A 21,537-nucleotide genomic window follows, 5' to 3' on the forward strand; every position below is an offset into this window, starting at 1 on the left:
ACTCAGTCATCGCACCCTCTATTCACTTGTTTCTTTCTCAATGAATCTCTCAGCCAGCGATCCACGTGGCTCTTTTAGCTCATTTTGTAGCGAAAGCTGCATTGGCCACGAACTCACAGTTTCGCCGTGCTTGCATTCCCACCGGGGTCGCACCGCACCACGTGACCAACCACGTGACCAACCGCGTGACAAACCACGTGACAATAACTAGCCAAGCAACCAGACTAACCTGGACTTGCAATCAAGATTAACCAAGGCTAACCAAGCTATGCCGTAGCTTTCGCTACGTATATCCTGGCAGAGCCGAACTAAGCCACTGCCAATTTTTGTAGCGATAGCTACATTACGGTAGCATTTCGAGCCTTCAGCGTGGCGGCGCGCCACCCTGTGCCTGCGCCACCACCCTGTGGCTGCGCCGCCACGCTGTCACGTGGTGCGGAGCAGCTGCCGTTGGCGCGGCGTCGTGGCTGATCACGTGTTGGTCACGTGACCAAGTACCACTCAGCCAGCTGTAGCTATTTATTTATTATAGATACCACAAGGGCCCTTGAGGGCTTTACATGAGGGGTAGGGCTAACAACCTGGCGTTAATAGAACATAGTTTAGATGGCTTTCTTGAAATGGCCCGGGTTTGTAAGAAGGATGGTACTAGTGGGAAGACTGTTCCAGTCACGTGCTGTTTGGATGAAGAAGGAATGACTGATGGGTCACGGTGCGAGCAGGAGGTGGGTAAACGGCCTTGTGGTGGCTTGTGCGGGCTGAAGAACGATGAGCAGGTTGGATAGGACAGTTGTGTGTAAACTTATGATATATTTTGTGATACAAGCATAGCCTTGCAACAATACGGCGTTGCTTGAGGTTAGATAGGCATGCATTATTTTTCAGGGAGGTAGCACTGGTGGAGTATAAGTAGTTTGAGTAGATGAATCTAACGGCGCGATTTTGCGCAAGTTCAACACAGTGGGTTAGGTTAAGTTGAGCGGGGTCCCAGATGGCTGATGCGTACTCTAACTTTGACCGAATTAATGTTTTATAAGCTAGCAATTTGACTGCTGGTGAAGCTAGATGTAAATTACGCTTTCGCGTCACTCCAGATTTAACCAGAGCTAAACCACCTTCAATTTTTTACTCCTATTTGCCGTATCTATACCATAGTTTTCTGCAAAACTTGGGTAAAATGTGAGCTAGTCTGTGGCCAAGCTGGTGACGAGCTGAATACGCGTGGGCTAAACGGGGAATCCTTGCGCATGCGTCGTAGGTTTGCAGCACGCCGTCATGATTCCGGCCCAGCCGGGAGGCATGGACCCGAGAGTTCCCACCATGGCCGAGCGACTCAAGGGGCTCGGCTACGTGACGCACGCCCTAGGAAAGGTAATCGCATGTATTGATCTTTCATGCAGCCTGTATATTGCTTCCGATGAGCGCATAGCGAAGTGCTTAGGTGGAACCGCCGAGAGGTCAGTACAGTCGACACTGTAGATAACCCTAACTCGAAGGGGACCCATAATTTGTATCCGTAATGTAGAGTTAGAATTAAGCACTGGGAGACATTTGCAGCACATTTTGTCTTAAAGGAGCACTGACATCGTTTTTTTATTGCGTGTTTTTGCTTGTTAATGAAGCGCAAGACATTGTAGTGTAAATAAACCACCAGGCAGTGTTCGCCTGCGGTCGATAAGTATTTTTGAAGTCGAGAGTTCGACGAAAACTCGTCTGGTCGGGGACAAACATGTTGACGAAGAAGAAGGAGCGCCGACCAAAGAAAACAAAAACAAAAAACAGACGTTTCGGCTCCCGTACGGGAGCCTTGTTCACATTGAAATGAAGCAAGCAGCTCAGTGGCGTTACATATGCTTGAAAAGAGGGCGCAGGGAGCGTGCGTAGATTGGGTTAAGATTTCCATCGTTGCGGTTTAGGGTGTGACTAGTAGTTTGGATGATTAATGATTCCAAGTGCAGGCGAGGTATAGCTTCTTTTCCGTTGAAAGCACGTGTGCCCGACCCCAGTCGATGTCATGGCCTGTAGATACTGCGTGCTCGGCGATAGCATTTGAACCCACTTTTTTGTTGCGTACATCGTTACATACCCTCGCCTGCACTTGGAATCATTAATCATCCAAACTACTAGTCACACCCTCAACCGCAACGATGGAAATCTTAACCCAATCTACGCATGCTCCCTGCGCCCTCTTTTCAAGCATATGTAACGCCACTGAGCTGCTTGCTTCATTTCAATGTGAACAAGGCTCCCGTACGGGAGCCGAAACGTCTGTTTTTTGTTTTTTGTTTTCTTTGGTCGGCGCTCCTTCTTCTTCGTCGATAAGTAAGTATTTTTCTCTCTTGCAGCTTCGGTTTTACTTTCAACAGCTCAGTGATGGCTGTGACGTCAAAACTTACTGAAGGTCTCGTGACGCATGTGACAGCCGCAATATAAGCCAGCCTGTCTCAAGAGCCGGGGTGGCAACGAATGAAGAAGCTGCGTTTATATTGCAGTTTTATTTATTTATTTATTTATTACAGGCCCGCAAGGGCACTGAGTCAGGCAGTCGCAGGTTAATAATAAACACCTTGTGCCTCACGTGATCTATACAAAACTTTGAATCACAGCTATCGCTCGATTGTTAAAACCGAAACGGCACTAGAGAGGTAAAAATCAATATTTAATTATTCCCCGTTCGCAGGCAAACACCAAGTTTAGATTCATGTAAACTGATGCTTTAGGCATCAGTTCAAAAAGAAAAAAGCAGGCACTCAGCATTTGCTGTCTTTAATCTTTAACGGGACCAAAGCTTTAAGGCCCATGCATTCACACTTGCCAGTCGTGAAGGGAGTGCGACCGACTATCGCTTACGGCCAGGGAGCGACATGACTATACCGATGTCCACACTTGCGAGGGTGACCTACAGGCCGCTTTCCCGAATTGTTCCCGTTCGGAAAGAGAGTGGTCGATCTTGACTGTTGCCGGCAACGAGAAGCCGGACAGTGAGCAAGCTTCCGTTCACTTATTCCGCCACGCCGCTGATTGGCTAGCGGTTTGCTTGCGACTCTCAGTCGTGAAGCTAAAAAATCGAGCAGCATGCGACTGGCCTACGATTGTTGCTTTTCGACCAAAATGGTCGCGCAACCTCTGCGACTCAGTGCAAATGTGAATGAGCTTTTACTCTTTACTCTAATGAGCTTTTTTTTTAAAGATGAAGTTCGAATTAAGTGAGTTCAGAATAATGAGATCCCATGCACTGAACCTTTCTCTATGAAACTTTAAATTCGGCTAAGACCGGTGAGCGAGACACGATAAGGCGGACAGCGAGAGGAGGCATACGAGGGTATAAGAGCCGTATACCGCATTTCGTTGTTGTTTTTTTAGGCCAACTGTGATTTAACTGGAACTCTGTTACCTACTGCCATCCTCTGCCGCTTAATGGCAGCAGCGCCCGGCTCCCTAAGATGACGGATTTCGCAGAAAGCTCGCAGTAGTGAACAGCTTAGAAATTCATAGTGTATAGTGGTGGTCCCATCCGATTGGTGCGCAAGTTATGGAATGCATTTGCTGGTCCAAATATGATCTCGCGATTCTGTAATCCAGTTTGTTTCATTTCACCTATCAAACATATACGACTGCATACCCATAAAATGTGGTCAAAAGCATTTTTCACCTGTAAAAGTTTATGAAAGCAGTTTTTTCATATATTGCAAAATTCCACTGTAACAATCAACATACCCACAGATCTATCCTCAGCAGGCTTGTATTTTTTTGCTATTGACGTTTTTCTTACCGTCAAAAACGTTCCCCATTGATTTTATTTGGCACTCTTAACTACTCAAAACGAGCGATGGAAAATATTTTAATGGAATGCTACGCATCAGAAGAATGGACATTTACCTTCAATATTTCAATACCAGCACCTAAAATATCCCAATATTCAAAATTTTTGCCCAGGAAGGCTGGACTTGGATTTAGAGCAGAACATCACGTACTTATGACTGAAATTCAGGAGGATTTCCAAATCCTGAACCTTCATTTCATCACTTTGTGCAACCCAAACACACCATTCGTGCCACTCTTTATACAAGCTACTCCTGCACCTTTAAACTCAAGTCCCGTATTATTTTACCTGAATTTTAAATTTGACACATCTGTGATATAATGTGAGCAACTGTGAATATCGAAAGTTACTGTTATGGAAATATTGAAATTAATGGTCCATTCATCCTGTGCGCAGCAAAATCTTTCTGTTAATGTTTGTTCATCACTCGCATCGAGTAGGTAAGACTGCCAGAGTAAACCAATGGGGAACGTTTTTGACGATAGTAAAAATGTTAATAGCATAGAAATTCAAGGCTCGGAGAGATCTGAAGCTATATTGATTGTCATAGTGCAATCTTACGACACGTGAAAAAATATGCGCTCAAAACCAAATTACCATTGAAAAACAACCTTGTCCAGAATTGCTGTCATCAAATCATCAAATTCACATTCTTCAGTGTCGTACGGCATGCGGTGGAATTAAACTAAACAAACGGTTCGTACGAAATTGGTGCTAATTAACGTCATTTGTGGTCGGCGTTTCCGGTGAACTTGCCTCCTCTATTTCGTTTCGCTTTTAACTGTAGGAGGCAAAATCATCCCTACTATAAGGGGCATATAACTTGCTCAGACTTAATCTGTGGTTTGTGTTAAGTTGCGGGTACGTGATTTCGTAGCTAGGCAGCTTCGTTCAGTGTGCCGAATAATAGCAGAACCTCATAGAGAACACTGATAGCAAGGATAACAACACTGATAACAAAGATAAAAATTTCTTCGCCTTTTGTTATCTTGCAGTGGCACCTGGGGTACTCCTGCGCTAAGTACTTGCCCACGCGGCGTGGTTTCGATACCTTTTACGGTTACTATAACACGGCCAAGTACTACTTCACACAGAAGCTGAACTTTGTGAGTTTTCTTCCACCACCCTTTACTTGATATTTGCATGCCTGTTTCTGCACGTGATGATTTATACCAGTCAGTGGCTGCTGCTTTTACAATTTTTAAGTTTGGTGCGTTCAATATATCAGAGTTTGTCGAAAAATGCAGCAGCCGCAAAGCATTTTTTTATAGAAAAGGCCGTCGCATTGCAGAAGGTGTGGAGCGAGTAAGGAGCAATGGGAGTTCAATAAATGTATGCGCTATAAGTGGTCGAGCGAATCCGTTTGTCACGAAAATTACAACAGCATAGCAGAAAAACCTGATGGGAGGGTCAGGTATGGGATAAATTTTAGGGCTTTCGATGGCGGGTTTTTGTTTTCGTCCTTGCTTGTCTGTGTCACCCTCCTTTTCCGCTTCGTGATTTTACGATAGCAAAATATTAGGTACTTCACCAAGTACTGGTTGAACCACTAAGTGTTCCGAACCGTCAACCAACTTTCTGACTTGGTCAGCGACAGAAGGTTATGATAACGATTATGTGTTATCATGTTAGGCTAAATTAATATTTTGCTCTACATTGTCACATATTCTTACGGTACTATGTCAAGGTTATTATATTACTGCCTAACAAGATGGTATTCATTCGAATCTTTACTGCGTCGTTTTTATAGAATTCACTATTAAAAGTTAGTTGCTTCAAACGTCGCCATATATACACCTCTGTCTTCAGCCATTGCATCCTTTTCCAAAAGGAACCTGTAACGGGTGACACATCCTTTTGCGTGTGCAAGATGTGGGCACAGGGACACAGTGCTACACACCGTCTCACTAAAACTAAGCAGAGCTCCTGAAGTTGCACCCAATGTGAGCCAACGAGTTACGCCAACCAAATGATCAACTCAGTTCGCACATGACCGCTATTGGTGACTGGCTCGTCTGGCATGGCTCTCATATCGAAGGCTATAACCGCTGACAAGCGTGCGAGAATGAGACTATCCAGAATTGTTCTTGGGATATTGAAGTCCACCCATCATTGCCTCATTTGGCTAATTAGTGCTCGTAACATTTTGGTGAAAGATTAAACGCCCGAGAAAGCCGAGCATCAGGCAGGGGGAATGCTTGAGCCCATCGAAAAATTGGCGGTACCCTGGCGCACTGCACATAGAACCCGGCACCTGCCGCACAAAGCGGAGCGCAGTCTCGTCAGCGCTGTGCAGTTTTGATCGGATAGCGTATTGCGTGCATGTAGCCCGCCAATGTCATTTTTTATGTATGTCTTGCATGTATGTGTATATGTATGCTTTCGTTGTGCGCGCTTCTCTTCTTGTGTCCCGTCTACGTTCTGCGCTGTTAACATCAGCACTACGGTCTGAGGCTCGCATGTGTATGGGTGGTGTAAATGTAATGGAGCTGCAGCTGCCATAACTCTTTTTAGAAAAAGGAAAATAAAAAGCATAAATGTAGATTTATCTGCTGCAGAACAGAGCCTGAAAATGTCTTTATGCTCTTGTAAGAAAAAAAAAATCTTCTCACTATACCAGATGTTGGTATTTCCTAAAATAATAAAAATATGTAAGGGTCCCGCTGACAGGAGTGACTGTTTTCCACATCAGGCAGAGCTCTTGCCCAGCTTGAACGTGATTCATGCAGTTATAGTTAAACGAAAATTTGAACGATGAGTAGATGTTGGAGACATCTGCGCAGCGGTTATCTCTCATCCTATACCTCTTTTGGCACGCAGAACAACATGTGCGGCCGCGATTACTGGGACAACGAGAAGCCGGCGACCGACGCAGATGGCACGTACGACACCAACCTCGTCACCGACAGGGTCGTCGACATTATTTCCAGCCACGACTCGAACAAGGTTTGTGTCCCACATAACGTAAAACACCGCCCCCAGACGACGCATGTTCAGACCTGGTTTCGAGGCTTTTCATTTCCTTTCCGCACCGTGTGCATGGGGGAAGCTACCGTATTTATCAGAATGTAACGCGACCTCGATAGTAACGCGAGGGTGGACCACGAATTAATGTGCGAAAGTAGGTTCTTTCAGGTGGACAGCAGCGCCACGTACCCGAAAGCGCGATTGAAAGCGCGCTTACTTTACATCCGTACCCGCCGCGGTGGTTCAGTGGTTAGCGCGTTCGGCTACTGATCCGGAGTTCCCGGGTTCGAACCCGACTGCGGCGGCTGCGTTTTTATGAAGGAAAAACGGTAAGAGGCCCGTGTGCTGTGCGATGTCAGGGCACGCTAAAGATCCTCAGGTGGTCGAAATTAATCCGGAGCCCTCCACTACGGCACCTCTTTATTCCTTTATTCTTTCACTCCCTCCTTTATCCCTTCCCTTACGGCGCGGTTCAGGTGTCCAACGATATATGAGACAGATACTGCGCCATTTCCTTTCCCCGAAAACCTAAACGTGTCGAAACGTGTCTACGTGTCTTGACTGTCAGCCCAACGAGCCCTGCGAATTTCTCTGGTCGGACCAGGAAAACCTAGCCTCTTATATGTCACTATAGTATTTTGGCACTTAAAACCGAAGCGGCGTCGCAACATGGGTCCTACAAGCCCCACAGGGGGCAGCAACTGTCATCGCAGGCCAGTGGCGCATCGCTTAACCTTTGCACCACTGCGCCAGGATTGGTACGAGGGCTCCCAGGGCTCTATGAATGTTAGGTAGGGAACGACCAAATCCGCATATATGGGCATTAACCCGTTAACTCTATCGAAACAACTTCTATTCGTGAACAATTGATCCGAACGTCGGAAGCGAAGTGAAAATCGAAGTGCTGGCGCGAATAATTTGCATTTTGCCTAACTACGCGAATCGGCCGTCATTTTTTCTGCTGGGCACCATTCGCCCGCGGCATATCGGGCTTCGTCGCAAAAGTTCGTCCTCAGTTTCGGGTTCATGTCATGTCTCAGATTCATCGCGGTTTTTGGGCAAACGATGTTCGACTGAATTTGTCTAAAATGTCATTCATTTCATGCGTAATACTGCATCATAGAACAGTGTGACCAGCAGGTAAAACGATTTTGTTTTCGTTCGTTTTCAGTGATCGGCCGAGAGTTTGAATGTTTTATGTGATTTGTTGCAGAGATGATGTCACAAAAAATGCCTATCTGGTTAGGCTTCCTCATTAATTCATTTGTACAGCACAGCTGTTTGCTCTTTTGTGCATTAATTGAAGAGACTTTGCTAACACCTGTGCGTCACCGGTCACTTACGTCATCGTGACATTACGTGACTGTTCATGTGCTGATGACGTCGTGATCACGTGAGCCGCGCTGGGCACGTGGGTTGTTACGTCAACTCTCGACGCAGACGACGCCGCCGCTCACGCTATAAGTGAGTCATGGATTAACAGCTTCGGCGTAGAATGGCGTAACATCACCGGCGTTTCTTGGGAGTGTGAATGGGGAAATCAGGGACTTTATCTGCGGTTTTCTCAGCATCGCAGTCCCCTTTGCTGATAGTTTTTCCAAAAAGTTATTTGTCAGTCTCGCGTTAGTTCTTGTTGCTGCTAATTTTTCCTCTAGTGTAGTTTTAAACATCATATTGTAGCCAGTGCTGATTGCCCTGAAAAGCAGAGAAATTTACAGCATTGGCGGTGTCTGTATGCTGTTCCACGACAGCCTCTGTTCATTTACCTGGCATCTCTGGCGGCACACGGACAGACGTGGAACTTGACTACAGACGCGCCCCAGAGGAACCTGGCCAAATTCCCGTACATCGGAGACCACAACAGGACGCTTCTCGCAGGTGAGGAAGGTTTCCACTTTTAAACCGACCTCTTTCGATTCTCACTGCAACATAAAACACGAAGAAAGGGCTATCTGTTGACGCAGAACACAGCTGCTAGCCGCCGCACCGGCTGGCGCTGCCTCCCCTCTTGATCTGTACCGCCTTGTCCGCGCCTGACCGCTCCAAACTTCCTTGGTGGCTTGTTCGTACGCCTCCCGCGCAAGAAATGACGACGGTCGCGGCCTATGCCACGACATGATTGTACCTTTCGCTGTTGTAGTGTGTAGCTCAGGATAATGGGGGCACGACGCGCTTTGTAAAGCTAAGTCAAGCGAACGGCGAACGCGGTGCGCCATAACTCCTGAAATTTTGCGGTTTGACAACGAAACTTCTGCTATTAGAATTCGATGAATTTTTTCGCAAGGGACACGTAGCTTTCTCACTAAGTTTGTTGCTTTTGTATAATTTATGGCGACAATGTTCGCGTATGACCTTTGGATGTCCTTGAGGAGAAAGGGGTGTTACATGCCTGCATGCAAAAGTATTTCGTTAAAGCTCCCATTCTGTTAGAGCGACCCACCCACTGCAGCTGGGCTGACCAGGGCCGACTGGACGGCCGCTGTACATGAGTACACGTACACGCTGTCAAGCGTGTACATGAGTCCGACAGGCCGTTTTTAGCCCGACAGCCTGCACGACCCGACTTTTGTCGGGCTCATGTAAGCGCCCAGTACGCCGGGCGGCGCCGGTCATTTTTTTTTTCATAGTGAGACTTTCATTGCTAGCACATTAAAAGAAGAACAAAGTGATAAGCGTCGGCAGACACAAGTCGGGTTTGGCACTCTCTCCCCTTTGTGCATTTTGCCGTGAGCCTGAATCTATAGAACATTTTTGGTTGTATTGTCGCCGATTTAACTCTCTCAGAAAAAGGTTGCTGGAGGAGCCCTTGCAGCATCTTGGCCTTAGTTTGAGCAGTCCACTCTTGCTATCATTCGGCGCCACCACATTTGGGTTCAGCCACAGATCTGTTTGTACCGCTGTTCTAAATTTCCTGATAGAATCTCACTGACTGCATTGCTAAGTGTTCCAGACTTTTCTTTTCTATCAATTATTACATTTTGACTTAATCATTAATATTTAATCCCTCTCTTTATTATTATTCTTATAATTTTGAAATCAAAACACTCATCCCTTTTCTGTTCATGAGGAAGAATTCACCTTTATTGCGCTCCCACGTACTTTTCCTTTTTGTTAACTGCGTTCAGGTGAATAGCCACCCGATTATTGGCCGATCCCCCAGTGTGGGTATGTGCCATCTTTTGATAGGCTAACAACAACAACAGTGGCAAAAGCGAGCCGTTAGGCTCCGCGATCAAACTACGCATCGGCGTCGCTGTATAGCTGAAAATTCGCTATAAAGATACATCCGGACCAGCAGGCATGTTGCCCATCGAATGCAAAAGGCGAACAACAATCGTAGCAGATACCAAGCTTAGATTTTTATGACAGCTTCCCGCTGAATCAACAGCGTCAAGTCATGTAGCTTAACGAAATTTTTGGGAGCCTGGACTGAGGTCTTCACCACGGTTTGGTGCTACTTCGATGCTTTCTCTGATAATGCGTTAAAAAAACTGGCAGTGACTTAGCTCGTCTAGGCCAGGATATACGTAGCGAAAGCTAAGTCATAGCTTGGTTAGCCTTGGTTAATCTTGATTGAAAGTCCAGGTTAGCATGGTTGTCTGCCTAGTTGTTGTCACGTGGTTCGTCACGCGGTGTGTCACGTGACAAGTCACGTGGTTGATCACGTGGTGAGGTGCGACCACGGTGGGAATGCGAGTACGGCGAAACTGCGAGTTCGGGGCCAATGCAGCTTTCGCTACAAAACAACCACTGTTACCACGGCTACGCTATAACACGCTCCGTTGATCTCGCCAGGCGCTGTGGACGCCCTGGACGAGTCCGTGGGTCGCATCGTGGCGGCCCTGCACCAGCGTCGGATGCTGGCCAACAGCGTGCTGGTCTTCACAAGCGACAACGGCGGCATCCCGTGGGGCGTCTTCTCGAACACCGGCTCCAACTGGCCCCTGCGGGGCACCAAGGGCACCATGTGGGAGGGCGGGGTCCGCTTGCCGGCCGTGGTGTGGAGCCCGCTGCTCGTGCCCGGGTCCCGCGTGGTCGTGCCGCAGCCGATGCACGTCGTCGACTGGCTACCCACGCTGTATTCGGCAGCAGGTGAGGAGAGTGTCAGCCTGGACTTTGAGGATGATTTGTGCTTGTTACGTGATGAGGTGTTGCTGTGATTACACCACATAACATTGTATAGCGTTCGGCAATTCCTCTAACAACCGCTTCACCTCCGCTAATGTCTCGCGACATCGTGTGGCTTGAAACACCTCACTACCTCAACTCCCCGGAAACCAACACAAGTACAGAACACATTCCATCAAATTTAACGCTGCTTTTACGTCCACATAATTTCCATCCCTACTCGCTCTTAATAGAGTGCCTGGGTTCCTTAGGACTCCGTGAATCACCAACTGGTTCTGGTGGAACAGGAAAGTCCTCTCCCGGGGACCTTAATGTGGACTCGAATAAAGTTGTTGTGCTTCTATTGCAGTGAAGAACTTAAATTCGAGTTTGAGTTCGTCGTTAGCTTGCGTTGCACTGCAGAGAACACCGCCACAGTAGGGACACTTGGGATAAATACTAAATTATATCCGGCCGTTGGTTGCATCATTCTCTATCCTATGCTTTCCCTTTCGATTTTCATATCAGAATCTACACAAAAGTGTACCTTTCATCGTCACCGTTTATGGCCTAGTTCATTACCATGAAAGTCTTTTACGAGTAAGAAAGCCTTGCTCCGAATTAACCGGTTAACTCTGAGAGATAACGTTTTCACAGAACCAAATGCATACTTTCCTCTTCAGGAAGGCGAGCCGTCTACGGCGTCAGATTATCTTGGCAATGAAAGAAAAGGTACAGGGATGAAAGCTCTGTTATTGCGTCACTCCGTGAATGGTTAGACCGGAGGACGGCCGCGTCACACACTGTTCACTGCGCTGTTTTTCTGCTCCGTCGATTGCGTCGCTGGAGCAGCCAGCGCCATCTATGAAAGCTCTTTAGAACCGAACGCGACTGAACAACTTGTTTTACTCAAATAAACTGCTTTTACCGTGACCCTTTCACGCTCAAAATGAGCACCTATGTTAGAAACATGCCTTAAATAACGAGTGTAAGTATTGTACTATGTTGCAAAAAGAAGCTAATAACCTCAACTGCCGACTATATCCTCTGCGTAGAGAAAAAAAAGGTGATTCGGCTCTTTAGCCTTGCCTTCATTACCGAGGAAAGTTGTTGCACGATCTGCGCCTGCAGGACCAACTAGCAGGAGGTGAAATTCGCTTTGATTCAGCTCCGTGCTGCCATCGCATTCCTTTTGCGAGAAGCCAACCAGTTTAGGCGTTTTAAACCTACTTTGAGAGATAGGCTTCGTTGGACGGATAAATTTGCGGAATGAACCTTTGTTAAATCCAGATTCAGCTTGGACCGCAGCGGTGGCCTAGTGGTCTGAACATCCACCTTGCATGCGGGGGGTGCGGGGTTCGATCTCCAGTGCTGCCGGGTACTGGAGATGCAATGGGTGATACAATGAGTGCAAGCTTTCCCCTGGTCTGGTGTTTGGCTTATTTATGGTGAATCGCTTGGGAAATGGGTCTTTGATACCATCTTGAGGAGAAGAAAATACCTTGTGCCATGACACTCTTTGGCCACAGATGCCCTTGCGCCATAAAAAGCATCATCGTCATCATCATCATCATCATCATCAGATTCAGCTTTGTTTGCGGCTCTCAATATGACATTAGTTCTACATCCGTATCATACATCTTCCAGGTAATGTTGTTTTTTATTTCGTTTTATTATATATATATTGCTTGCTTTTTCTATGCCACGGTCGGGGCATACATGGCGAATGTACCTTGAAGGATATCAAGGCGTTGACTGTGTGCTGAGGGGAGGAAAAGGGGCAATTAAATAAGCCGTGCGCCTTTTACGCAGTCTATGTACTTTTACTGAAGGCCAACTCACTTACAACATGGTCTCTTTGGCTTTGCTCAGCAGTTGTGACTATCGTAACACAAAGCCTCGGCACCATTAGTAAATGCTGCTAGAAATGACAAACCTACGAAGTACAGCACCCTAACCGTACACCAGAAATGTGGTAATCCACTGATCTTTGGACATATGGACGCCTTTTGTCATCACATTGTGTAAATTACTATCGAAGGTTTTGCTTAACGCTGACTGTTACTTTCGGGTTTATAAACAGGAATGCGGACGCGCACCTGCGTTACAAGCAACGACAGTTAAGCGTAGTTTAATCGTGCAAACAAATGCCATTCTTTCCGACCAGGGGGCAGCATCAAAGACCTGGGCGTGATCGACGGAATCGACCTGTGGCCTGCTTTGTCCGCGGCAAAAAGCAGCAAGGAGACGTCGTGGCCTCGCAGCGAATTCCTCATCAACTTCGACACCGGCGCTGGTCTGTCGGCGTACCGGGACGGCAATTACAAACTCGTCGCGGTTACAACACCGACAGCGGGGGAGGCTCGGTATCCCTTCGATGAGCCCGGACTCCAGCGGCACGTGCCTACGCCAGGCGGCATGCCTCCTGACCAGAGCGGTCACAACGCGACCGAACTCCTAAACACCCGGATGAAGTCATCTCTGGCGTGGAGGACTCTTAAGGACTTCTATGGTGACGGCGACGCAAGCTGTCTCGCATCCCTTTCCTCCGACTGGCGTGAGCAGGCCGCTATCCGGTGCGAGTCGAATAACGAGGCCGTTCCCGGTCTCGAGGAGTTGCGCGAGGGCGACTACCTGTTCGACATAGCGCAGGATCCATGCGAACTTAAAAACCTGGCGCAGAGCCTGCCGTCGGTAAGTAATGTTCACAAGAAAAAAAAAAGTGAAGGTATATTCGGATACCGCACAAGCACGAAACGACAAATACGTTCCAAGGGAGGTCCTCCAACCTAGCTCTCCTGTATATACACTTGGCCATCATTATAACGAGTTGAAGGGGCCCGGCGATTACTTCGTTAGAGCCCGTGTTGACCGAGCTTGCTAGAGGAATCGTCATTCCTTCGTTATATTCATTATTTCGTTATAACGAGGTTCGACTTTATATGCTAACCAACCAATGTCGCTGACCTGTCGTCATGACGCCGAGGTCAATCGCCCTACACCTGCTAGCCACTGCGATACCGCGCTGGTAGGCTCAAGTCAATTAATCGTATAATATAATAGGTCGATTCCATTGTTTAGAGCGCCTCCTTTTAGGGAGTTTGACTCTTCGTTCTTCCGTAGTATCCTGCTCTAGAATACAGAGCAGGGTGATTGCCGTTCACTGAAATCTCAGAAAATCAAGACAAAAGCCCGTCGTTTTCACCTTTCTTGCCCTTTTTCCGCATAGTTTAAGAGCACAGTTATATTAAAACCGGCGCGCATTCAACGATTAACGTGCTCGTTCTAGTAAAACACGATGTGGGGCAAGTTGGTGCATAGCTAAGTGTAGACGAAGCTCGAAAATGCAGCATATATATGGTCGAGCAATCGACAGGACAAGCGCTATTAGCAATCGTTTGTTCATAACGAAAGCGAGTGCTTATATAGTCATGAGGTGCTTGCGTCACTGCCTTCCCCTCTAATAATTCGTTTCCGTTATGAATGAACAGTTGCAGTAAGCACTTGCCATTTCATTCTCTCGTCAATACGTGCTGTTTTTTTTCGTTTCGTCTACACTGTGTACTTGTTTTCGTCAAGGACGTCCGAAGGTAATTGACGAATACTAATCACCTTAAATTAATTATAAGAAAACTACAAGCTATAAATCGACGCACGGCGCTCGAAATGTCTAATCGGATACTGTCTAATGGAATCAGTGCGATGTGCCAACCCATAAAATTTCAAGTCATTGCCTACCACCGCATCTAGTGTACACTTGACCAAGCCAGTGGCGATCCCTGTGTTCTGAGCTGCTCACTGAAGCAGCAAAAGTTGCATGTCTACTACTGGCACAGCATGCAGATGCCGCCACGGTCATGGTTTCGCGCGACGGCTGAATAACACACCATAGCGAGAGCGGCGTAGAGCAAAGTCAGCCGACTGTAGAACTAGATCAGGGCACAGGCGACTTCGGCACATGCGGAGGCAATGCCTGCGTTTTCATTAGCCTTAGACTGATCTCCAATGACTGCAGCCTTTCCTCTTCTTACAGTCTGTAACTTTGCGCGGATACACAGCAAAAGAAAGGAACGCGGGCCGTGTACTCCATGACCTACGAGCCCGCTTGTATCTAGTCGAACCTCGTTATAACGAAACGGTTTATAACGAAATAATGGATATAACGAAGGAATGACGGTTCCTTTTGGATGCTCGGGCTGCACGGGCTATGGCGAAGCTACGGATATAACGAAGTTCGCTGGGCCCCTTCAACTTCGTTATAACGAGGTTGAACTGTACAGTCGGATACAACTCAAGAACGAAGCTCTCAAAGGAGGCCCTCCAGCAAATAGCGTGGGACGACTTTCAGAACGCCGTGGTTAATCCGATTAAGCCGTGATTGTTCCCCATTCATCTGCCATCCCCTGCGATTTCGCGCTAGCATGTGCAAAGGGATCGGTCAAGGGGGAGAATCGGTCGGCGGCATTGGATGGGGGTGCTCCTTTGAGGGGCATCTGCCGCTTCGTTCTTGAATTGTATCCGACTTAAGTGGAAGCCATCGCCCCGCGCAATCGGCTTCTATCAAACAGCCACATCCGGCTTTTACGAACAGTCGCAAAGTCGGCGTCGGCGCAAAAAACGCGGCAAAGGATGAAAAAATTCGGACTGGTCAAACTGGTTTAAAGAGCCATTCCAAACTGATTCCAGCTGGTTTCAACTGGTTTCAGTTGGAATTGCCTGGGAATAGTTCCTTAAAGTAGTTTGACCAGTTATGACCAGTAAGGAAGTTGGACACGCTTTTCAGGAGTCAGAGGTAACACTTGCGGGAAGGTGGAACCACATACACCTAAACGAGCTACGTGGCCACGAGCAATTTACTCCTGAGCAGCTGTTTATTTACTATCTGATGCGAACCGCCGCTTTACGAATGTGTCTTATCCCCCTCTTACCCCCAAGCTATTTCACTCTGGTGGTCGCGATCTGATCTCACTACTTGTCCTTGATAAATGTACTCCCTTACCACATACAATAATTGGCTCATGAAGGAGCATTTCGAAGGTGCTCTCTAAGGTGCATTTCCAAGGGGCTCTCAGGCCATAAGTATCAGCTTACCAATATTACTCCAGCAGCATACAATAATTGTATGCTGCTGGTAGACACATATAGAGAAGACCATTTTTCAGAATAACAAGAAGGCTTTAGATCAATTTAAAGGCGACAGGGCGAGGTACGCAAATGAAATAGGAAAGGAAAAATTGCAGGTACTTACCCTTAGGGCACGACGCCTGATTGGCGCCAGCTGGTTAGCGAAATGATTGACACAATGTCTTGGTACCTGTTTTGGTTCTGGCTTGAACTTTTTTTTATCGCCTTATGAGTTATCATGAAATGCCAAGAGGGTTCATGGAGACGAACACTTTAGCCAACTTCGACTGGCGCGGAGAAGTGTGACCTTCAAAAACGTACCTTGCTGACGTTACAGGTGGTGGCCAAGCTATCCCAGAAGCTCAATTCGTATGCGTCTGTCACGAAGCCACCGGCGACGCTGACGATGGACCCAGCGGGTCTGCCCTTCGTAAACGACTGCATCTGGCCTCCCTGGGAAGACAGGACGCAGACGGCCAAGCAGAGCTGTTCCTGCCCATGACGTGCGCGGACTCTCAGTGTCACAGCCGTTGCATTCCCTACTGAAAAATGTATATAGGTTTAAACGGGTCAGCAAATAGGATTATGGCACATTTGGTTTGGCTTTATAGGATGGACGTCCCAAAGCGGCTCAGTCTATGAGGGACGCCGTAGAGGAGGGCTCCGAATAATTTCGACCACCTGGGGTTCTTAACGGGCACTAACAATGCACAGTACACGGAATTTTGACATTTTTCCTCCATCGAAGTGCTACCGTAGTGGGCGGGTTCGAACCCACGACTTGCATGCACTGTGTGATGTAAGTGCACGCTAATTAACCACGAGTAATGGTAGTTATACGGAGCCCTCCACTAAGGAGTCATTCAAAGGCTGAATCGCTTTGGAAGCTTCATCCTATAATGTTAACGATATGTGCCATAATCCTATTTGTCTCCTATTCAAACCTCTACACATTTTTCAATAGGGTTCGAACATTTATTGGAAATTTCTCACCTCGTGTACTGCGTAAAACTTTCAAGGTAGCAATGTTTTAATTTCTTAGAGCTTGGCATGCCAGGGAGTAAAATGTCCGTGAGGAACAAAACATCGCGAATTTTTGTCCTACTGTGCGAACTGAGAGCTATATCTGCATCGTTTTGGCGAAGTCAGGTGCTATACAACTTGCCTGCTTGTTGTTGCGAGGGGTGACGTCACAGCACGCACACTGCTTTCGTGCGAAAATCTGTATGAGAAGGTCGTCAAGTGATTTTGAGAGGTCCTCCGGGTTTTGGTTCGTGACAGCGACGACGACACCGTAAACCACGGATACCTTCCCAACACAGTTGTCATTCCAGGCGTGGGTTCAAGCGAAGGTGCTCATGCAGTATTGAAGGATTGCTGAAGCGGAAACAATGTTTGTCACCAACCATGTCGACTTAAGGTCCCTCTCTACACTCAGTAGGTAGCGGCATTCCCCTTTTCCTGCCGGTTTCCTTCTCAAATGTCGTTGCCCATTCATTACTGCTTCCGAACACTTCAAAGGAGGATCGAAACCTATCGGTTCATTAAAAAAACAAAAACAAAGCACTGCCACTCCTTAGCCAAGCGGTTGTAACACGCTTTCGGTTTGAAACATTAGTTCATTCAGTCGTTAATCACTCTTGCAATCGGTCCCGAAATCAGTTAGGACGAGGCTTAGTCTCGCAAAAGCGCTGAAGCATGGTGCGCTTAAATTATGACCCTTTCCCGAAGAAATATAAGGGCACCGCTACCAATGCGACGCGTCATCACGCGGGCACACTTGGCCAATCGCGGATACGGGAAAGGAGGGGGGGAGGGGGGGGGGGGGGGGGGCGTAAGTGTGTAAGGGACGTGGTCGGCGCCACAACAGAAGAATGGCGCTAACGTCCGAGCCCTTAGTAGGATACAACTTTTCAAAAAATCAGCTGTTTATCGATGGGCCACTGTCTCGTGGCGTCCTGTATGGTTCAGCTGACCAACCACAGGTGTGAAGAAAAACAGCTTTTTAATAGTTGACTACATCAAGCAAGCAACAGGTATAAAAATTCTTGAGGTTTTAATTTGGCCTCCTGTTTAGCTTCTTGTTTAGGTAACAAGAAAAGCTTTAACAAGGATCTATTTGGCCGGGAGGAATTCTGTTCGGCGGTCCAGAATGTGGGCGGAGGAAGCTTCACTGAAGACTTGAGTTGCATCCGACCAAACATAGGGTGCCTCGATGAGCGCGACCCCTACCGCCGTTCAAGGCGGAGACGTGCACCTGCGTCATCTGCTCCGGCGTACCGGGTAAGGACGAGATTTGCGGGATGGAACTTTGACTGTCGTGTTCATGGGCATGGAATTTTAGGCGGGACAAGGAAACGCCAGTTTTTGATGTTATCTGCCTTGATCCCGATCTGAGAGAGACTATGAGCAGATCTGGTGCTCCCTAAAGGGGATCACCAGTGGAGCTACTTGTGGTAGAGAGTTCATACGTCGTTGCAATGGAGGTATGGGCTGTCTCGGCTGTCTCAAGGAGGTCGCTGCAGGACAATCCCCACTTTAAGTCATCAGGGGCTAGGGCGTCCCTATTTGTAGCCCTAACTCATGGGCCACACGGGAGCGCTACTTGGGTCTGCCTTCAGTCCCTCTCCGGGTGAGCGTCCCTATTTGTAGCCCTAACTCGTGGACCACTCGGGAGCGCTGCTTGGGTCTGTCCTCACTCCCTCGCCGGGAGACCAGGGCCATCTACAGGAAACGCTGAGGCCTGCAGGAGTCCAAGGAGGCTAAGAGGACGAGGACGAAACGAAAGCAGACTTGGTGCTCGCGCCCTTTGTGCTCTGTTGGTATCAACGATGTGAGGCCCACGCTCGCGCTTTCGGTACGTACTGGGCAGGTTCTGGCTTCAGCAACTAAAGCCGGCGTCAAGCTGAAGACGCTTAGTAAGTAATCGGGAAATACCGAGACGTTAAAGCCGAGAGACGTAGGCGAGGGTCATTGAACTCCGAAGGTAAAGCCTCCGAATGCCACGTTTTTATGCAGTGGTAATGTGCCTGTGCTATGGATAATTGGCCGGACAATAGAAACTCGCCCTTCAAGTGTCATGAAGTCGTCGAAAAACTCAACAGCTACCGAAACATTGTCGGCACACTCTGGTGGGTAAATTGTTTGAGACGATGCCCTTACGTGCACGCATAATGTCGCGTCCTCCTTGTACTGGCTCGTTGTGAAAGCTGGCTTTGGCAGACATCAAAAGTGTGGCATCGCCAGAATTTTGAGTAATCAGTGGCACTTTTGACTAGAAGTCTTGGGGCGGAAAGCTTTACAAGTTCTCGATGCTAAATGAACGCTGCTACAAGCTTGGACTGTCAAAAGTCGGCGCGGGATTTGCGAGCTGAACGGCAGGCCTCGCATTTCATCCGCCACAAATCAGTTCATGGCGGGAAATTTAAAGCCCTCGCATATGATTCTCGCAGGTACGTGGCTACTCTAAGCTGCGCGGCTGGCCACCGCTCAGGACAGTCGCGATGTTCGCGTGCCAGCTTTTACGCATCAGCGAGAAGCTCGAACAGCCTTCGTTGGTGTTTATGCTCTCTGTACGCTAGCCCGATCAGTGTCGTGATAGTGGAGAAAGCCACACGCGAGCCGAGAACAAACGCAACCGTTTCCTCGATTCTTTGGATGGTCAGAGATATCTCTCCGTGGCAGACTTGGGCTGGGTTGGACACAAGTTGCACCACCGCATCTGTACACTATAGCTGTCTTTGCAACCTTCTGCTGGTGTTACTAACATGCAGGATTCCACAACTTCATTTCATTCTTTGCGCGCCCCCTCATGCCAGACGCAAATGTTTTGAAGAGGACAACACCGGCTGTGCGGGATTGTAACTGCCCTCCCTGCTAAACGAGCTAGCCTTAGGGCCCATTCAGGTGAACTCTTCCGTGGGTTTGAACGTGCTAGTTCTAATTCAAATGATTCAGCACCATTTCTGGATTCTGTCAGCTGCAAAAAGCCAACGAAATCTTTGGCTCGACACGAACAGCGCCCCCGTTACGGACAGCACTGGCGACGGCTTTAACGCCTCGCTTTGTTACCTGCACCAGAAGTGCAGCAGGCAAATAAATAAAAAAAGAAGTTTACCATGCAGCAAAAAAAAAGGAAAGTGAGAGTAGCTTAGAGACTACAAGATTCAGCTGTGACAAGTGCGTTTTCCGAAAGAGACGCTTTGTTTACATACAAAATGATCTACGGAAATACGCATTACGAGACACTAACTGCCAGTGAAAAAATAAAGCAAACACAAGAGGGCAAGAAAACGTTGGATGACTCGCTTTTACAAATAGAACGCGACAGCGTTCGATTTCGCATAGTTACCTAATTTCTAATTAGCATACTCATATTCAGTCGTGTAGAGACTTCACCAAGTCAAAGAGCACAACGCATTCACTAGGTCAACCTTTATTCAGCTCGAACCAACGACGCCCTTTTTTGCTCGTTTCCGTCCTCAACACAAGCGATAGAGCGGACGGGCGCGGCGGCGTGCATGCGTCGGCGGGGGTGTATGGCTTTTACTAACTGCCTGCTACAAGTCACTGATTGCAGTCAGGCACGTATCGATAATCGCTAAAAGCTAACTACTAGAACGTAGTTCACTGCTTTACTAGTTAACATGACTTCACTGTTTTTGGCGTGCGCCACCACATGCATTACTATGCCGCAGAAAGCTTCCCTTTAGCTTAAAAACCCTATTTTTAATAATTAGTGGCAGGCTTGTCTGCAACACCTGGTATAATGCTCAAACCAGGCGGCCTGTTCGATGGGCGAAAGGAACCATTGGACTATTGACGTATGCAGAACATACCGCGCGGTGGAACTCACAATTTGTACCTACTTTAAACGTTTATTTGAAGTTGGCTTAGTTCAGGACATGTTGAATTTTGCTTGGACGTGGTTCACTGGAGAATTACACTGTTCGCTGGAAGTTAGGTCCAAGTGGAGGAACGGGTGCTTTCGGAAACAAGACAGGCTAAATTCCCTTTACACCCAGACCAACCAGTTGATGATGCAGGAAAGAAGCAATGTTAAACCCCTAAAAGCAATAGGAATTTAAGGTTACCCATTATTATTTCAGTGGTGGCTACATATGCTGACTCAATTGGTGATGGGGCTAGACTCGCTCAAGGGCTAACTGGCCCATCGTGTTCGAAGCGTAAATTCCAGTCAGTACTGCAGGCACTAAGAAAATTTGCTTTTTGGTATCCCTCTGGCTCGGCAGATATTATATCACCGTATGAGTTTCTCATCTCAGTTATACTGCTTACCGGTTTTCATTTTTGCGCTTGTGCCTCTAAACCGAAGACTGAATCAACGCTATCTCTGCTCCAAACTGGTGTTCAAAAGCACCTCATTTCATTATTGAACTGCCTCGCTAAACCACCCTGTGTCGGCGCATACGAGAAAACTCTGATTTGGCACGCTGGTGCTATTCTGGGTTCTAAACGTTGGTCTAAATTAAGCCCTACCCTGTACACGCCGACTA

General features: G+C 47.6%; 1 protein-coding gene across 2 annotated transcripts in view; it reads left to right on the forward strand.

Moving 5' to 3' along the window:
* LOC144097093 (arylsulfatase B-like) overlaps positions 1-17,407 on the forward strand; it is a 30,664-nt gene extending 13,257 nt beyond the window's left edge. The window contains exons 4-10 of one of the 2 annotated variants that reach the window (XM_077629881.1): positions 1,259-1,371; positions 4,819-4,929; positions 6,644-6,769; positions 8,542-8,668; positions 10,586-10,882; positions 13,065-13,591; positions 16,359-17,407. In XM_077629881.1, the coding sequence (XP_077486007.1) occupies positions 1,259-1,371; positions 4,819-4,929; positions 6,644-6,769; positions 8,542-8,668; positions 10,586-10,882; positions 13,065-13,591; positions 16,359-16,523 (1,466 nt within the window). In that variant the 3' untranslated portion in view covers positions 16,524-17,407. The remainder of the gene's footprint in view (positions 1-1,258; positions 1,372-4,818; positions 4,930-6,643; positions 6,770-8,541; positions 8,669-10,585; positions 10,883-13,064; positions 13,592-16,358) is intronic. The other variant, XM_077629882.1, reaches the window with a different exon arrangement.
* The last annotated feature ends 4,130 nt before the right edge of the window (positions 17,408-21,537 follow it).

The sequence above is a fragment of the Amblyomma americanum genome, chromosome 7 (genome assembly GCF_052857255.1).
Source record: "Amblyomma americanum isolate KBUSLIRL-KWMA chromosome 7, ASM5285725v1, whole genome shotgun sequence".
Lineage (NCBI taxonomy): Eukaryota > Metazoa > Arthropoda > Arachnida > Ixodida > Ixodidae > Amblyomma > Amblyomma americanum.